This window comes from Euprymna scolopes, chromosome 4 (genome assembly GCF_053919585.1).
Source record: "Euprymna scolopes isolate OS-2025 chromosome 4, ASM5391958v1, whole genome shotgun sequence".
NCBI lineage: Eukaryota > Metazoa > Mollusca > Cephalopoda > Sepiida > Sepiolidae > Euprymna > Euprymna scolopes.
The window spans coordinates 125645113-125664465 of record NC_136485.1 but is presented as its reverse complement, the minus strand read 5'-3'; the positions used below and the strand labels follow the sequence as shown (position 1 = coordinate 125664465).

Genomic DNA, 19353 nt, shown 5'->3' with positions numbered 1-19353 from the left:
ATATATATATATATATATATATATATATATATATATATATATATTATATATAAAAAATTATTCTAAGAATAAATATTGAAATATCTATATATACTTCATCCTTGTGGAATAATCAGTGTATAGATAACCATTCATGTCTGTTGCACGATTTGAACCCTGAAACTAGAATCATATTTAACTGAAATCCCGAGCAAGCTTAATAATGAGGCTACTGTAAAATGACTATAAGATGAGGAGACATGAACCCTATAACGGTCAAGGAAGCCAGACAGCTATAGTCGGATGCCATAACGGTAAGGAACAAGCATTATAGATTTTGATAACTTCATTAACTTATTCAAGTGGCCAGCTGAGAAAAATAAATAAATATGTGTGTGTGTGTGTGTTACAATATTTTGGGTTATAATGGCGCATGATCCCGCATAGTCGGGAGATTCTATTTATAAACGATGCTGCTAGGAACTTAATTCACGTTCTGTTACCAACCAATCAGAGACCAGAATTGCTCCATAAATATTAAATCTTTCTGTAGCAATTTCGCATATGTTTTCTCCGTCTCAAGACGGGAAGAATCTTTTGCTCTGTGGAGTCCAACTCGAGAACTGTCTACTGCAAACCAGTCACCTCTCAGGACTTGTGTAGAACAATGAACCATCAGAAACTGTTCTGAAACTAAACATGGCTTACACTTCTTGTATTTTCAACAACATAAGATGGCATCTCCACATGTGCTTTGAATTAAATGGTTTTATTTATTTCATTTATTTTTTTTTTGCGAGGGGAGGTGCCTATAAGGATTGCAATAAGTAGGTTTTTTCTTAAGATGTTTTTTGTGAACTTTAAATATCTCCATTTCTTTTATCTCCACCAAATCCTTTTCCATTCCAAAGAAAGAAAAAAGACAACAAAAAAGACAAACAAACAAAACTTTCCAACTGTTTTCCAAGGAAAATATATTTGTCTTCAAGGAGTTGTTTAGTGGACTTTCACTATTCAGTGAAACACGTGCAAGACATACTTTATAAAAATATGTATAAAATATTATGTGTGTGAATTAAATACATCTTCTGGTTTGGGAATGATAACTAACAATATTATATATTATATTTTTTATACTATTATTATTTAGTGATATGAGGAAAATATCTTTTGCTATCCAATGAAACATGTAAAATGCAGTATGATAAATGGTTTAAATATATATTGCATGTCACTTTATTTCATATAGAGACATTGTTTTTAAGGACATTCTAACTTGGAGCATAAAAATATTGAACGCATAAAAGAAAAATAAATTAACATCATTGGAATGCTTATTCTATTCCCTTTTCATCAGTATAATTCTTTTAAAAATTGACCCACAAATAAAAAATATATGACTTGTTGAAGCACATTAGGTATATAATATTGCCGATGTCCACGAAAATACAGCATATGCTTGTAATGCTAATTCTAGTGTCTACTTGAGCGTAAACATTTTTAAAGCTATTCTTTCATATTTAGTCATTCCACGTCAAATCAACAAGATCATAAGTAGAAGGAAGAGTTCTTACTGTTAATGTTTTACAAGAAAGTCGCTGGAAAAATTATAGGATCCTTCTATCGCTCCAGAAGATATCTCACTGCTGATGCAATTGTCTATCTATAGAAAAGCCAAGTACGTCCAAGGATGGAGTACTGCTGCCACATCTGGGTAGGAGCTGCTAAAAACAGCCTATCCTGCCTTAACAGAGTACAAAATAGACTTTGTGGCTTAGTGGGGGGATGCCCTTTTCTCTTCCCTGCAACCTCTCTCCTACAGGAGAGATGTTGAGAGCCTGTCTGTTTTATCGTTACTTCCCTGGCAAGTGCTCGTCTGAGCTCCAATCCCTGGTCCCCCCCTCGCCAATCTTTCACAAAAAACACCCGTCTCGCTGAAACCAGTGTCAAAAATTTTCCCCACTCTATCTGTGCCAAAACCAAAACGCAGATTCCATGAACAAAGTTTCTTTCTTAGAAGTGCACACCTGTGGAACTCTGTTCCATTTGCCTGTTTCTCACCCGACTACAACCTGGATGTCTCCAAGTCCAACATAAACAAATTCCTGATAAATCGCCCCCTTACGTAAGACACTTTATCAAATCTCAATACTAACGTACTGTACACGCAATATCCCTTATCCACAAGTGGCTTCCGGGCCTTGATAAGTGGCGACCACCTTGTAAAAAAAAAAAAAAAAAAAAAAAAAAAAAAAAATGAAGCAAAGATTGAAATCATTTCATGCCAAATCCTTTATTTTGTCAAGATGACTTGTAAACAAGAGAGTTTACAGTTAAATTCAATGCAAATATATTTTTATATTAAATTGTAAAACCTTTTTTGTCATAGATTTATCTCTACTATCATATAAAAGGAACTTGGTGTGTGCGTGTAAGTTCATTCCTTGTTTATAAAATTTCACATGAAGATACTTTATGTGCCTGGCACTGTTCTTATATAGGTTTTGTATTGGCATGTCTTTTATAAGTATCAATAATCGAAATAATCTGACAAAAGAAAGAACAGGATTTTGACCAAATCACAAGTGCGTTTGGGAAGTTATATTACCACACAAAAAGTCAAAAGGCCCAACACATAAAATCAACAATAGGTTCTTTAATATCACAGGGGTGCATTCAAAATGAAAGTTTCTGCTTAAAACACAATTGAACCATGATACTTGACTTCTTCATTTTAAATTTAAATTCAAGCCAATATCACTGCACAACCAGTAAGGACAGGTATATAAAATCAACAGCAGGCTCTTTGATATGACAGGGGGTGCGTTTGAAATGAATGTGTCTGTTTAGAGCACAATTGAGCATGATACTTGACTTTTGTATTTTAAACTTTAATTCAAGCCATTATATATATATATATATATATATATATATATATATATATATATATATATAAAATTTCCATATATAATAAAATGACTGCAGAAATTCCCCTCTGGATCAAAGTAGCGTAGGTTTGCCATAACAAATGCCACATACAAATTCGATACATCTAGGCTAATAGTCACTATCATATGTAACTTTCGAACACCATTATAGACACTTGTGATATTAAAATACTACATTGCATCCTAGGAGTAACACCAGCCCAATCACAACATTTATAGAAGAAGGAGTCCCTATTTTTCTCTCTAAATAGTTAGTTCTACTACTGCTACCAGTTGTCACCAGTATGAATTCTACACGTTCCAGATTCTGTAATTACACCAACTGTAACTAGCTAAAGAATACATAGACCTAACAATCTTTCCAATTTCTGATTCACAAATAATAAAAGCTACCTTACCAAAGTCCGTCCATTCTGATTGGCTGAGCTCTGATAATTCTCATATTCCGGAATCCAATTCTTTCCTTTATAATCAAATGGTTACTATAATTAAAATATAGCGTCACTACCAGATTATTTCGCCTGCTGTAAGTTCATTTATTATTTATATAAATTTTTTTTTTTTTTTTTTTTTTTTTTACATAAGTCACTACTTATCAAGGCCCAGAGGCCACTCGAGGATAAGGGTTAAAGAGTGTACAGTAGTCAATGTGACAATATTGTAGGAATCATCAGTAGTGTAAATTTGGTAAATTGGATTACTCGAAGGGGAACGGCTCATCAAGAACTTGTTTACATTGGACTTGAAGACGACCATATAGTAATCAGGAAAACGGGCAAACTGAAAGACATTGGATACTATTGGTTTCACTTGAACATCATTTCGATTTCCAAACATTCTCATTAATTATATTTGAAAGCAATATTTTTTCTCCTAAAATATGAGTGAAAATAAGGATATTTTTTTGAATAATGACTTTAATGGATATAGCATTTTTATTTAAGATATTGCACTTCACAAGTCATTGGTCGTTTAGAATAACCATTAAAAAGTCTCAAAATGTTGTGTATCCGCAAGTATTGAGAACATAAACATAATAAACATACATTTTGCCTTTTTGTTTTCCATTCAAACAAACTGAGCCAGCAACGTGCGGCCGGGCACAGCTAGTAATTTTATAAAATCAACAGTAGGTTCTCCACAATGCAATGTAGACTACAATGTATCATGGACTAAGTCATTGCGGGGAGGCATATGAAGCTGCCTCCTCATACAGTGTGATGGATCCCCAACTAGAGCAGGCAATCAATCGATTTGACTGAAAAATGGATGCTTTCACCGATTTCGAGATGGCAATAAAAATATGAACGTGTGAAATATTTCTTGATTATCATTCAATCCCGGGCAACATCAGGTCTCCCTGCTAGTTTTTAATAAAAAAAAAAGTTAGATTCTTCGGCAAAGGTCTACTTACCATATCTTCATATGGACAATGGTTAACGAGTGGATTATTCTGGTTGTCGGTAATTGGCAAAGGAGCTGGAATTTGGTTAATGATGGGATTCAGCTAAAAAGAAAAGTATAACAAACATTATTATTGTAAAGAAAGAGGACGGATCAGCAAATAATAAGAATAACTGTAACAAATCCCAAAAAGCCCCCCCCCCCAACCTCCTAAAACACAAACAAAAAAAAAAAACAAACAAACACACACACACACCGCCAGCAGGCTTGGTTATTACCACACATAATAGTTGTAAAGTGTCAATGAGGATGAAAAGACAAAGAAGGAAGAGTACTCCACACTAACCAAAAAAGTGCGGGAACCATGAGCAGACTTATTGCCACTCAAACTCCAAAAACCAACAGTTAGTGCAAGTGAAAAATCAATGGTAATTAGCAGTTGATGTGCAACGATTATTGACAAAAGTAAAGCGCTGAAAATTTGGGAAAACTTGTCACTCAGACTCCAAGGAACACCACTGATTATTATCAGTGATTGCTCACTGATAATGACTTGCGTAAAAACTCCTAGTGAGTAAATCAGACCATAAGTGCTTTAATCTAGAATTTAAAGACAACAAAACAGGTACTTAGAGAATCTATTTCATCTGGAATTTCTTAAGATGAAAATAAAAAAAAAATAATTTTATATTAACAAAGAGAACCATTATAGACACTTAATCTTTAAAAAATAAACAAAGTTCACAAAACCATTCATTTAAATAAAATAAGAACAAATCCTGTCTGACTGCATAAGACAGGCTGATAATATTGTTAACAGAAAAACAAATTATCAAAATGGTTAAATCTCCTGTATTACTTTGGAAGCAATTTGGTATTATTAATATTAGTATTATTATTAATATTAGTATTATTATTAATACAGTTGAAAGGAAAACCAAAGACATACACCCTTATGTAACAATATAACTAAGCCTTTTTCAGGGCTACACATGTTAAGTATTTTGGTTTGGTTGTTTTATGTCATGTCAACCTTTTCAGGTTACTTACTGTCAAATCCAGTAATTTTATAGAAAAGATTTTATACTTCAAATTCATTATATATTCAACTATGGAGTTTGGTTTGGTTGTTTTTTTTTTATGTCATATTAATCCTTTTTGGGTTATTTAATATTGAATCCAGTCATTTTAAGAAAAGATTTCATGCTTCAAGTTCTTTATACCTGCAAATATTTATTTGTGGTGTTTGGTTCGATCGTTTTGTAGAGGAACTTTGCAGAACATAATTGAGTTTTGAAAAGGGAGGGGCAATAACATCAATGTTTGATGCATTTTAGGTTAGAAAGCCACTATCTTCAGACAGCCTGATTTGGTAGCACTTATGTTGAGTGTTACAAACAAAATACAGGTGCAACTGAACTTTTCTGAATTAACTGTTCTGTTGGACCAACAGTTTTCACCGTAATAATAACGATTCATTAACACACTCCAATCCATTAATTATACATGTATATAATCAGGTTTCTAAATTGCAAAGGATTGGTAGAAATTTAAGTAAGTATTAAATGAAGGTGGACAAATGAAATGAAACTGATGAATGATTAAATAAAATAGACTGATTATTATGTTTATCACCACTGCTGCCACTTGATATAATCTCAAAATAAAGGAAAACTACCACCAGCAGGTGCAGTGTAAACAAAGTTTTGTTTTATTTTTTTATTATTAAAAATGGCATAAATGAAAGTGTTGTTAAAAAAATTTTCTTTTTTTTATCCCAAATGTAAATTGTCACCAAGATGCAAGAAGCTAATATGATTAGGAATCCGATTTATAGGAGGCATCATCATAGGTCTGGAATCGTGCACAAAATGTTTGTACACAATTCCAAAAGGTAAACAGTCTGCGGAAAGAAGCGATTAGCACTTGTGAACCCCCTCCCTCGACATACATACTCCCAACGAGCAGCAAGACCCGACTTCTTCACTTGAGATCCCTAGACACTGAAAAGCCTTCTACTCTAATAGTTTCTTCTTTCGGACGGTCAGAATTTGGAATTCCCTCCCAGTTTCCTGCGGAAAGTTAAATGTAATGTGAACAGATATCTCACTACTCAACTCCCCACAGTCCTCTGTTAGACTATCCCAAATAATAGCATCTTACATTCCAAGTGGAAATATGCCTTGTTTTGAGTGAAAAAAAAAAGACTAAGTAGAGTAATAAGTTTTCTGACATATAAGGGGTACTTCTCCAGTAAAGAGGTGGGATTTTGCTGCTAGTTGAATTTGTCTGGAGTATTTAGGTTGAAGGGTGTATCAACAGCCTCTTTAAACCGTAACCCAGTAAACAAGATTATCATTGTTCTCGTTCATGATTTTGTCCAGATTAAAAAAAGCTGCTGGATCATCAATTGTTGGAAAGCTAGTGTTGCACCTTATAATTTTTTTTTAATTAAAGATTTTTCCTTTACCAACCACAACTTATTAATGGATTTGACATACACCAATCAACATACTGGATTCTGACAAAGGTTATATTGGCTAGAGAAAAAACTCAACTATCCCATTGACGAAATCTACATCATATTCCAAGGTGGAATTAAGAGATTTGGCAATACTTTCATTATCTTCTACGATTAATTTTAAATAAATGTATTTATATATTATAGCCTGATTTAAGAAAATATGGCCAACTTTAGCGGATTGCATCAATCCAAATTCCTGTTGTTGATTATTCATACTGTCAACTGTGAAAACCAACCAAAAATGCCATCCATAGATAATTTCCTTCCATTTACATGTTAGTTGCCACTGGCCTAGAAAGGACACTAGTCTGCCAAGCCAAGGGTGGCCTTATCGACTGGGTTTTAATCTCTTGACAAGTAATAATTATCCCTTCCTACACTGATGATTACATAAGCACGAAACACTGTAGGGATAAGAAAAATGTTACTATATAAATATATTGTTTGTAAAAAATGTTACTATATCTATATATATATATATATATATATATATATATATATATTTGTAAATAAGTGGTTTGAGCACTATGAAAGTGGTGGACGAATGTTTGTTTAAAACAAACATTTGTGGAGTTATTTACGGGCGCTGCTCCTGTGGGTCGATGGATAGAACTGCCGACTGTCAACACAAAGGTTATAAGTTCAATCCTCGGCTTGGGAAAGGTGCTAATCTAGCTACACTGATGAGTTGTGATACAACGAAACAGGACTGTATGTGGATGACTACAAATTTATATATATAAGTTATAAAATATATATGGCGATTAAGCTACACAGAATATTCTGCGTTTCATCCATGCTAGGATTCCTCAGGCTTATGTCTGAGGAATAAGCCTGAGGAATCCTAGCGTGGATGAAACGCGGAATATTCTGTGTAGCTTAATTGCCATATATATTTTATAACTTACTACCTAGCTCGACATACGTATTGAGCACTGTTGAAGTAAATACTTAAGTTTACGCATAAATTTATACTTTCGTATATTAATTTATGTGAGTAAACGAAGTAGTTATATATATATATATATAAGCAATGCTTAAATACTGCCCTATGCTGCAGCTGAACAGACCAAATCTGCAACAGTATACATTCACATTAGACCCTTTGCATAATCACACTGGTGTTTGCTCAGAGATAACCGGCAATTTTCTTCCACATTGTGTTTTGCAGTCCTGAACGTGCTGCCTCAGAATTGTGTGAATGAACAAGTATCATTGTCACATTTTTGAAGTTCTGTATTGGCTAACTATCATGATATTCCTAAGTTTTATGCATTCCCTAATTAGCTTAGTAGCTTCTGTCTATTGCTAATGGTTTTATGACCATAGCTAAATAAAAAAAATTTTTTTAAATATATTTTATACATATGGACATGACTATCACCTGAGTGTAACAAACAATTATCTTCATTGACATTATCAAATAGATGCGGCTCAATTCCATATAAATTGAGAAACTAGAAAAGAAAAACAATTACCTCTAATTACTGTCGTGAAAAAATAGGCCATGGGGGGAAAATACCCAAGGCTGGGTGGATCGAGAACAATAAACTCTCAAGTTGAACTGCTCATTAGTCAAGTAGTACTATTTCTACCAAGAGTTATGTACTGTTGAATAATCAAAACATTACAAAGCTTGTGATAATTGAAGTCTTAATTTGCAAAAGAATAGTGGTGATCGGTTTGATCATAATTGATCTGTGCTGACAGATAAATGTTTGTCAATGTAAAGGATATGGATCCCATCTTGCTAAATTATGTACATAAATTACCTCCCTTGTCTTTTACATAGCATCTGAGCATTCAATTTGTCAGGAAAAGAAGGCCTTCTTTCACTCATAACAACAAAGAAAAAAAAGTCTCTAAATAGATACATGTAAAATGCCTTAATTTGACTTCGCACAATTGACACACAAAGGGAAACATTCATTCAAGACATAGAAGAGAAGTATTCAGTCAACCATGATCAGGTAGAAATCTTAATTCGTAATTGCATTCACCCGTACTGAGGATGGAACCTTCAACCTACAGAAAACAGTCACTTAGAACTGATTACTATTTAGTAGTTTTATTTGTTGCACCACAACCACTTGTAGGAACATTGTGAAAATATAGTGGGGCAGGTTACCTCAATATTCCATAAAAATCTTTCACTTAGTGATAAAACCACCAAAATTGGCATAAATGACGTTTAGAACATACATTTTAAGAAAAGAACGTTAGCCATCAGAAAATTCAAGATGGCTGCCAGTTTTCAAGATGGCTGCAGAAACAAACCTGTCTAATTTCAGTTTTGGTGCTTGTATCACCAAGTGAAAGAATGTTTCAGCAATCTTCCCCACTAATATCCCAGATGAAAACAGTAGTCCAAATAATACAAATGACCAATCCTCATCTAAATTAAAAAAAAAAAAAAAAAAAAAAAAAAAAAAAAAATCTTAAACAAAATCTCATGCTCAAGTCTAAAATAACAAAGATCCTTAAAGAGGTATTTGGAAATTTAAATGAATAAATGCAAAAGTTTTATGCCCATTTCTTGCACTAATGGTAAACTCAAAATGCCAAATTTTAAAGTTATTTCAACTTTAGACAGTAGACACGTCATCTTTTTTTAAACTACTTAAGGATTATGCAATGTCAGTTGCAAGGTTAATTTCCATATTGTTTTTGAAAAAAAAAACCAAAAAAAAAAACCCATTAATAAACTATTATTTATTTTTTAATTCAATGATTACTTTAATTTTAATATAAGAATTAATCCTATTGTTAAACATTGTTTTATTTCCTCAATATTTAGCATTTGTATCATTTTCACAATATTTTCATTGACAAAACCTCCAACCTTCAAGTGTATCTGGTTAAATTTAGAAATGTTTCTGATGAACTTGGGAATTTGGACGCAAGTTTGATGAGGATTGGTTATTCGTATTATTTGGATTCATTGAACTGTTCTCATTTTGAGTGTGATTTTCAGAATATTTTGGTTAATGTAACCTACAACCTTCTTCAAGTGTATCTTGTTGAACTCAGAAATGAGTCTGTCGAACTCGGGAATTTGGAAAGAATTTCAAACAGAATCCTTTATTTATTTCACGGGGGTAGCATGCTCTTGTTCCGTCAGCCATAAGTGGATAAAGATCCTAAGTAATTCACAATTGTATTTTTTGCTCGCCCACACCAAAAATTGAACCTTCAACTTTCAAGAGAAAGTCACTTTTATGATTGATTTTCCAAATACTTTAACCACTGTGCCACAGGTCCTTGATGAGGAGAACAGTAGTCCAAATGATACAAATAACTAATCCTCATCTCAAAAATTCAGAAATGTAATTAAGCATTTGTGTTTAAAGGCTCCTTTTTTATTTATTTTTTTATTTATTAATCTATTTCTAAATTGCAAGAGAAATAGCAAATTGATTTTTTTTGTTTTTCCTTTTGGATAAATTTTTGTTGAAATTGCTAAAATGTTAACGTTTATTGCATGAATAAATAAAAATGTTTCATGTTTACAAAGTCATGAATAAAATGTTTACTTCATTGTTTCAAGTAACAAACTTTGCAAAGTGACAGACGACTAACAAAGCCAGGTAGTTTATAATATAATCTTAGTTCTTTATATTATAGATTCAACTTAATTAAAAAGAAAACAAAATAAAATCACTATGGAAAAAATCTTTATAATATACCTGTCACAGAACAGAAATATCATATTACAAAAATCACGTAAATTGATCAAGTAGTTTGATTTTTTTTATAAAGAAAATCAACATCAACATAAATTTAGTAACTATGAATTATTGCTGAGTTATCTCCCTTTGATAATTGATTTTTTTTTTTCTTCCATAATTGCAGGTGAGATGTTTACATCTCAGATATTAAATTTGATTTTCATAGTTAGAAATGAAACTGATCAATTCATGCAATTTTTGGAATTACATCTTCGTTCCATGATGGGCACGTACATCAAAGATTTTTCTGTATTTTTGTTTTTTAGACTAGGTTTAATTCTTTTCAATGAATAGCATTAACAAGTGCCTTGTGTTCATCTTTATTATTATTATTATTATTCTGAATTTCTAACAAATTCCCAACATGCAGGCATTATAGAGTGGCAGGCTGAAGGGAGAAAAAAAAAATCTGACAAACTTTGGTGAGGTTCAGTAAATAGAAAGTTACAGGTCATCAAGTATTTGAGATTTTGAACAATATTAGTTGGATACTATTGACGTTTTTTTTTTTTAAATACTGAGACACCATTTAGTAAGGCCAAAGGCTACTAGAGGATAATGAGATGGTCAATTGCATGGTGAACAACAGAGAATTGAAAGTTATGAATGGAATGGACAAAATTTGATTACGGACAAGTATTTGATATTGATCCTGAATAAAGTCATGTTATAGTGAGCAAGGAAGCAATCATGTACTAATGTGTTCTACAGGAAAAGTATTCATGAAAGCTGCATTTGAATTTAAAACTACACAGAACAAAAGGAAAAGTTATTTGCAGTTGTGGTAATAAGACGAGTTTTTGCTGTGGATATTTTACGGGGAGATACCAGAAATTGGAGTTCAGTCGAGCACTTTTAGAATAGAGGAACATTAGCAATGGCATATTTGTGAGAAGAGATGTCCGCATATCAATAGTTTGTGAAGTTGATCTTGCACTTTATCAGGACAAGGAAAAAGTGCTTTCAGCTGCAACTTCACCAATTTGACAGCAAGACTATCATAGATTGCATCCAACTCTGATACGTTATTGCAGATTTTTTCTTTTAACTGTTATTTCATCCCAAACAAGGCACAATGTCACTTTGATGTAAGGGCTACTATTTGGGACCAAATATACAGGGATACCATGTAGGGAGTTGAGCAGAAAGATGTCTGTTCACATACTTGAACCTCTGCATTTCAGTACAGTCAACGCAGTAGGGGCCCAGGATAGAATTCTAAAGCCTAGCAGTCCGAGAGAAGAAACTATTTGAGTAGAAAGGTTTCCGGCATCTCAGGATCTCTACAGTGTAGGGGTGAGATTTTGCTGCTTTTCGGGTTAGTTGGGGTATTTATGCCGAGGGTGTACAAGTGCTTAGAGTTCGGAGCACATTTCATGAAAATACTTGTAAAAGAGGCACAGGGATGCAACATTTCGGTAACGGGACACAGATTGGAGTTTGATAGTGCGGGACTAATTAGGTTAGAGACTCTTTTTTTTAACTCTGTCTAAGAGCGAGAGACTAACGGCAGATGCACCGTTAATTTAAAAAGAAAAAATCTGATATGAGATTATTTTAAAGATGTTACAAAAAAAAAGTTTACATAAAAATGATGGTACTTATGTATTTTTGGTACTGTGTTAAAATAACTATTTTGAAAGCCATTCTTAACATGGGGAAGGGGAGGGTGTCTTTTTGTTTTTTTTAAACTATTCTGTGTTTCACATTTAATAATAAAAAAAAAAGAAAAAAAAGATATTGTTAAAAATAGTGCGGTACCAAAAATGCATAAGCACTCAAATGACTTGCCTGTGAGTAATGCTAAAATACATTTTGCTCTAAATATATTATGTGATTGAAATAGGATTTAACAGAAAATTTTTCTTTAAAAAAATGATTCTGTTATTATATGTTAATATTAGTGTTACCTTTAAAAAAAATTGCTTTTTTTTTTTTTTTGTTTTTTTACATGGAGGTCATCACTTATCAAGGTCTGGAAGCCACTCGGGGATAAGGGCTATTGCGTGTACAGTAATCAATGGGATAGTATCGTAGTAATCGTTAGTATTGGAGATTTGATAAAGTGTCCGGTTCATCAGGAATTTGTTTATGTTGGACTTGAAGACATCCAAGTTGTAGTCAGGTGGGAAACAAGCAAACGAAAGAGTTCCACAGTCGTGCACTTCTAAGAAAGAAACTTTGCTCATGGAATCTATGTCTTGGTTTAGACACAGATAAAGAGTGGGGAAAATTAATGATAGTGGTTTCAGCTAGACGGGTGTTTATCGTGAAAGATTGGTGAGGGAGGTCCAGAGATTGGAGCTCAGATGAGCACTTGCCATGGAAATAATGATAAAACAAAGACAGGCTCGCAATGTCTCTTCTGTGGAAGAGAGGTTGCAGGCAAGAGAAAAGGACATCCCCACTAAGCCACGAAGTCTATTTTGTACTCTGTCAAGGCAGGATAGGTTGTTTTTAGCAGCTCCTGTCCAGATGTGGCAGTAGTACTCCATCCTTGGACATACTTGGCTTTTATACAGATAGAGAATTGCATCAGTAGTTTTACTTGTTTTTTTTCTTCTAGTCTACATAATGTTTGCAAATTTTATAGAACAAAAAAAAAAATAGTTTCTTTCAAAAAAATATTTTACCTGTCTTGGAAAAATAAAAATTTGAAACATTTTTAATAACAAAGATAGCAACAGCCAATACGACCCTAGTATCTAACTCTGTCCCGTGGGGAGGCATTGTAAATAGGAACAGCCAATATACTTTTAACTTATGTAGATATTAGCATTGTTTGACTTTAGTTTTTTTTTCCTGTAATTTATATAATTTAGGCAAATTATTATCCTGGGCGATACTGGATTGCTTTGCTAGTAACTAATAATATGAAGTAGTTATCTACTATTATTATAAAGGAAACTTTGTGCATGTGTCAGTTTGTTTCCTATAGGCTTCGAAACGCCTGGATCAATTATTCTGGAATTTCACAATGTACTATCTGTCTCTGGCAGTGTTCTTAGATAAGATTTGTATTGGAATACTTCTGATAAGTAGAGATAATCAAAATCATCTAATAAAAGAAGGAACAAGCGATTCTGACCAAAGTTAACACCTTATACAGCCTAACATCACACGTGCATTTGAGAATTTTTATTACCACACAAGTAGAAAGGCCCAGTATATAAAAATCAACAGTAGGTTCTTTGATATGAACAGGGTGTGTTCAAAATGAATGTTTCTGTTTAGAGTAGAATTGAACCATGATACTTGACTCTTGCATTTTAAATTTCAAGCCATTATATAAAAATAATTTTATAAAATCGACAGTAGGTTTTCTACTATGCAATACAGACTCCAATGTATTGTGAACTAAGTCACTGCGGGGAAGCATGTGAAGCTTCCTCCTGGTGCACCACAGTGGGTCTCCAACTAGAGCAGGCAATCAATCGATTTGATTGAAAAATGGGTGTTTTCACCAATATTGATGACAATAAAAATATGGGACTGTGAAACATTTGTTGATCATCATTCAATTCCAGGCAACGTCGGTCTCTCTGCTAGTAGCATGATAAAGAAATACTGTGTGTGTGTGTGTTTAAAAAAAAAGATGAATAATTATTATTTAATTATATAAGGACTTCCGTGTAAATAATTTAACTTATTTAAAACGTATTGCGAAAACAAAAAAATAACATCTACATAAATCGTGATATATCCAAAGCAGTCTTGCGAGAGATGATCTAGTGGTAGAAGTTTAGGCTTCTTACCATGGGATACCGATTTCGAATCTTGCTAGATTCAGCCACTGAGGAGTTGTAGATGACGAAACACGTGCCAGTGAATAATTATATTTTAAAAACAATATATATCCCCATTTGGGGGCACCAAATTAGTAAAAGGGAAAATTATTCTCAACTCGCATTTAGGTAAAATGCACTTTTGCATAAATAATTAAATTCATTCAAAACGTATCGCAAAAACAAATAAATAACACACACAATATATATATAAATATATATATATATATATATATATATATATATTTTTTTTACCCTGAATAAAATTAAGAAATATATATATATATTTTTTTATTTCTAGCTTGAACTATCTGAAGAGATGGACAGTTTTTTTATTATTATCCTGTCTATTGAAACAATTTGTAATGATTTACGTAAAAAAACCCAGCAGTTAAAAGAATAAAAACATATTTAGCTCTACTCACGTATTGAGCACTTTTCCCATTTTTTTTTTTTTTTTTACCAAATATACCTCCTAATATATATATATATATATATATATATATATATATATACAGGGCTCTGCATTTGCGAGTGTTTTTTCAAAGTGGGACTAGAAATAATGAAATGCTTATCTTTTAGCGATTGTATTTCTTTCACTGACAATCTTCCAAAGCTTAGTGAAAAATATCTTTCCACCCTCTTTTTTTATAAAACGAACAATGTTAAATTATTTAAACAATAAAAGTTCAATAGAACAAGATACTCTTTTTTTTTTTTTTTTTTAAAAAAAAGGCTGTTAAAAAAATTATCTGAAAAAATACTGTTTTTATTACATTTTCACCCCAAACAAGGCAAATTGCCACTTTGGTGTAGGGGGCTACTCTCAGGGGCAACAACTACTGGGGTACTATGTAGGGATTTGGGCAGCAAGGTGTCGGTTCACGTTACACTTGAACTTCTGCATGTCAGTACTGTTGGGGAAGCAGGGACCTGGAATGGAATTCCAGAGTCTTGCAGTTCTGGGGAAGAAACTATTGGAGTAAAAAGATCTTTTACATCTAGGGACCTCTACAGTGTGGGGGTGGGATCTAGTAGCCTGTCGGGTTTGTCGAGGGTGCTCGCGTCGTGGGGGCACAAGTGATTGCAGTTCGTCAGAGCACTCACCACTAAAATACTTGTAGAAAAGGCAGAGGGATGCAACATTTCGTCGATGGGACAGAGGCTGAAGCTTAGATGCCAGTTCAGGGCCTATCAGGTTTGCGACTCTCTTTTGAACCTTGTCAAGGAGCGAGAGACTAGTAGCCGATGCACCAGCCCAGATGTGGCAGCAATACTCCATACATGGGCGAATGGTGGCCTTATAGAGGTACAGGATACTTTCGGGTGTTAGTAGTTTTCTAGCACGGTAGAGAGAGCCTACCTTTCTTGCAGCGGCAAGTTTATACCTTCAAGTATCAACATAAAATTTGTTGTATATTTAGAATTACACTTATTAAAAAAACACAGAAAAATCTTTATGATGTACATACTCATCACAAACGAAGATGTCATATTCTAAAAATCATGTGAGTTTGGCTAGTAACTTTTCTATTTGGCTAGTAAACGAAAATGTTTAGTTGTCAAAGATCAAGTAAAGTTAAATTTGTGTGTAGAGCCCTGATACATATATATATATAACTACTTCATTTACTCACATAAAATTAATATACGAAAGTATAGATTTATGCGTAAAGTATTTACTTCAAAAGTGCTCAATACGTAGGTAGAGCTAGTTAGTAATTTATAAATTGTATTTATTAGTAGCTTAATAAAACCCTTAATCTTAAAATACACGAGTTAAAAAAAAATAACTGAAAAACTTTACAGCTGATGCATTAAGTTTATTTTCTTCATATTAAAAAAAAAGGGAAAACTGATATAGAATTATTTAAAACATGTTACGAAAGATGATTTACATGAAAATGGCTTATCTTCTGCTCTAAATAATTTACATGATTCATAGATGGATTTACCCGAAAAAAATTATATTTTAAAAACGTGTTTTGCTATTTTATGTCAATATTAGTGCTGCCTTTTTAAGCAAATTATTTAGTTGTTTTTTTTTTTTTTTCTCTTTAGTCTCCAAAAATTCCGGAAATTAGGATCAAAGCTAAAATAAAAAGAAACTGATACTTATAAATTATTTAAAATATCTTAAAATGCTTTTCTCCCCCCCCACCACCACCCACAAAGCAAGTAAAATTACATGGCTTTCAAATAAAATCAAACTGACAATTTAAAAATAAAAATTTGAAAAAAAAAAAAAAAAAAAGAAAAAAAAACATTAAATTAAATTTATTAAAATAATAAACTATTTTTGGCCGTATATACTTTTTTTTTTACTGTTTTTTTTTTTTTTTCATACATAAATGTTTGTTCCAGGGCTCTACGGACAAATTTATATTTAGTTGACCATTGACAACCAAATATTTTCGTTTACTAGCCAAACCCCTATGATTTTTGGAATATGACATCTTCGTTCTGTGATGATTATGTACATAATAAAGTTTTTCCTGTATTTTTTTTAATAAGTGTAATTCTAAATATACAACAAATTTATGTCGATACTTGAAAGTATAAACATTCTAATTTCTTCCAATGTTTTTTAAAACAGCCTTCGTTAAAAAAAAGGAGTATATTGTTATATTAAACTTGTTTAAATAATTTAACTTTGTTTTATTTATTTTTTTAAATTAAAAAGATATTTTTCACTCAGTAGTGAGCTTTGGAAGATTGTCAGTGAAAGAAATACAATCGCCAAAAGATAAGCGTTTCATTATTTCTAGTCGCCACTATGAAAAATCACTCGCAAATGCGATTGTTTCACTCGCAATGTAGAGCCCTGTGTTCATAAAAAAATTCCATTCAACATTAAAAAAATTCATTTTGATCAATGTGCATGTTTTATTTTCATTAAATACGTCTGGAAGAAGATTAAAAAATGTTTTTGTGCTTATGTTACCGTGCTGAAATAATAACATTAAGACATTCTTAACATAGGGTGGAGAGTGTGTTTTGTAATTATTCTGCACTTTCACCTAACAATTTAATAAAAAAAAAAAAGATATAAAAAATTGAATTTAACCTGAAAATATTATTTAAAAAAAAATAGCATGGTAACAGAAGTGCATAAAGCACCTTGGAAACATTTTTTTTTTTAATGTAAAAACTAAAATACACTATTGAAAATGATATAATTGAAAATTGTAATTAGTTGTTCTTGAGTGCTTATTCAATGCCAATAATATATCTTGACAACAATAACAGGCAAAGCTGCAAGTGTTGTTTACACCTGATCAATGGTGATTGTATTTGAAATAGGTCACAGCGCAAAACCATTTAAGGGTCAGTGACTCATTATCCCATCTCCATGGCAACAGGTAGGCTTCATGGGCTTGACAGCTACAGCACATGTCTTGTGTCTACACGTGATACCACCGTTAGTAATAAAAAAACGGACTGCAAATTAAGTTTTCCAATAAACATTTGATATGACAGAAAGAGGAGAAATAAATCTACAACAACTAGAATACCCGTCCCGAGATGGGTAAAATAAATTCCTCCAAACAATAGATGTGCACCACTCTTATGCCCGCTTACAATAAAGATTAAAATGAAGATAAGATACCCAGCCTTATATCTAGAATCCTTATTTTTTTAATTTTGATAAAAATTCATTAAATGATTTTGACTCTAGAAAATGTCTAAAATTTAAGATTTCTTGTTTAAGAAATCTTAAATTTTGCGAATCTCGCTTCACTGATGTCTAATGACTAGGGCTGTGACAACAGCATATTCTTTTTATTCGCAAGTATATATCCGACACAGACACATTTAATCAACCGAGAACCACATCAGTCTATATAAAAAAAAAATAAGATATTAACGGATATATACTCAAGAGTCAAAACAATAAAAAGAATAGTCTGTTGTCACAGCCCTACTAATGACTGGACCAAATTCAATACAAATCCTAATACATTTAAATTTTCAAATCGGCGGCTGTGACCATATATTACGCCATTATACACCAAAGAAACTGAAATTAATAAAGTGGTTTTATTTTTATAAAGAAAATCATTTTAAGCCAAACTGAATTTTTTCCAATGCTGCAATCCTCCCTATGTTAAGAATGGCTTTCTAAAAATAAAATTCGAATTATTTGCAATTATCTCCCTTTATTTTCTTTTAGACTTTTCAAAGAGGGCGTTACGAGATAGTCTCCCATGGTTTAGTCATAAAATTTGATTTCCTTATTTTAAAATAAGATTACTTGATAGATTTACATAAACTTTGGTATACAATATTTTCTTTCCGTCAGTTGTACGTACAAGGTACAGATATTTTTCCTTATTTTTATTTTTCAATAAAGGGGGAATTCTGGACAAGTACCAAAATATAAACGTATATCATGGGTTGTCATCACGCCCCATGTCTTTTTGTTAAAAATGTCTTGTGTTCACGATGCGACAATCATCATAGGTCATTTCTCTTTATATTTAATTTGTTAAGGATAAATATTTAATAGAAGATAATATCACACTATATATTAGTAAATATTCTAATCACCAAAAGTTTTCAGTTATTTGCCTTAATAGACTGTACATAAATTATAGTACCATATATTTAATCCAAACATAGAAGAAATATAAAAAAACAAACAAACAAATAAAAAAAACATAATAAATTAACATAAAAATAAGAGCAAAAATATTATTTTTGTTTAATCCATTTTATGCTACAGAAGCAAAAACACAGATTAGCAAAATATTTTTAAAAATAATAGATAAATATTTCGCTAAAAATAATGAGCTAAAATTATCAATTTAAATTGTCGCAATAGACCAAGTAACAGCAAATAACAAATGAAGATATATGAATTACAGAAAATTCAAGGTTAGATACAATTATTATACGCCATTCGAAATGAAGTTTGACTTACAAAAAACAAATTAATAAAAATAAAATAAACTTTATAGCTAAATGCAAAAATATAAATGTTC

At 32.1% G+C, this 19353-nt stretch overlaps 1 protein-coding gene across 6 annotated transcripts in view; it reads right to left on the bottom strand.

Moving 5' to 3' along the window:
- LOC145269279 (tumor protein 63-like) overlaps positions 1 to 19353 on the bottom strand; it is a 524598-nt gene that overhangs the window by 52277 nt on the left and 452968 nt on the right. For all 6 annotated transcript variants that reach the window (XM_080124964.1, XM_080125001.1, XM_080124996.1 and 3 more), the window contains one exon: positions 4342 to 4434. In XM_080124964.1, coding sequence (XP_079981090.1) covers positions 4342 to 4434 — 93 coding nt within the window. The remainder of the gene's footprint in view (positions 1 to 4341; positions 4435 to 19353) is intronic.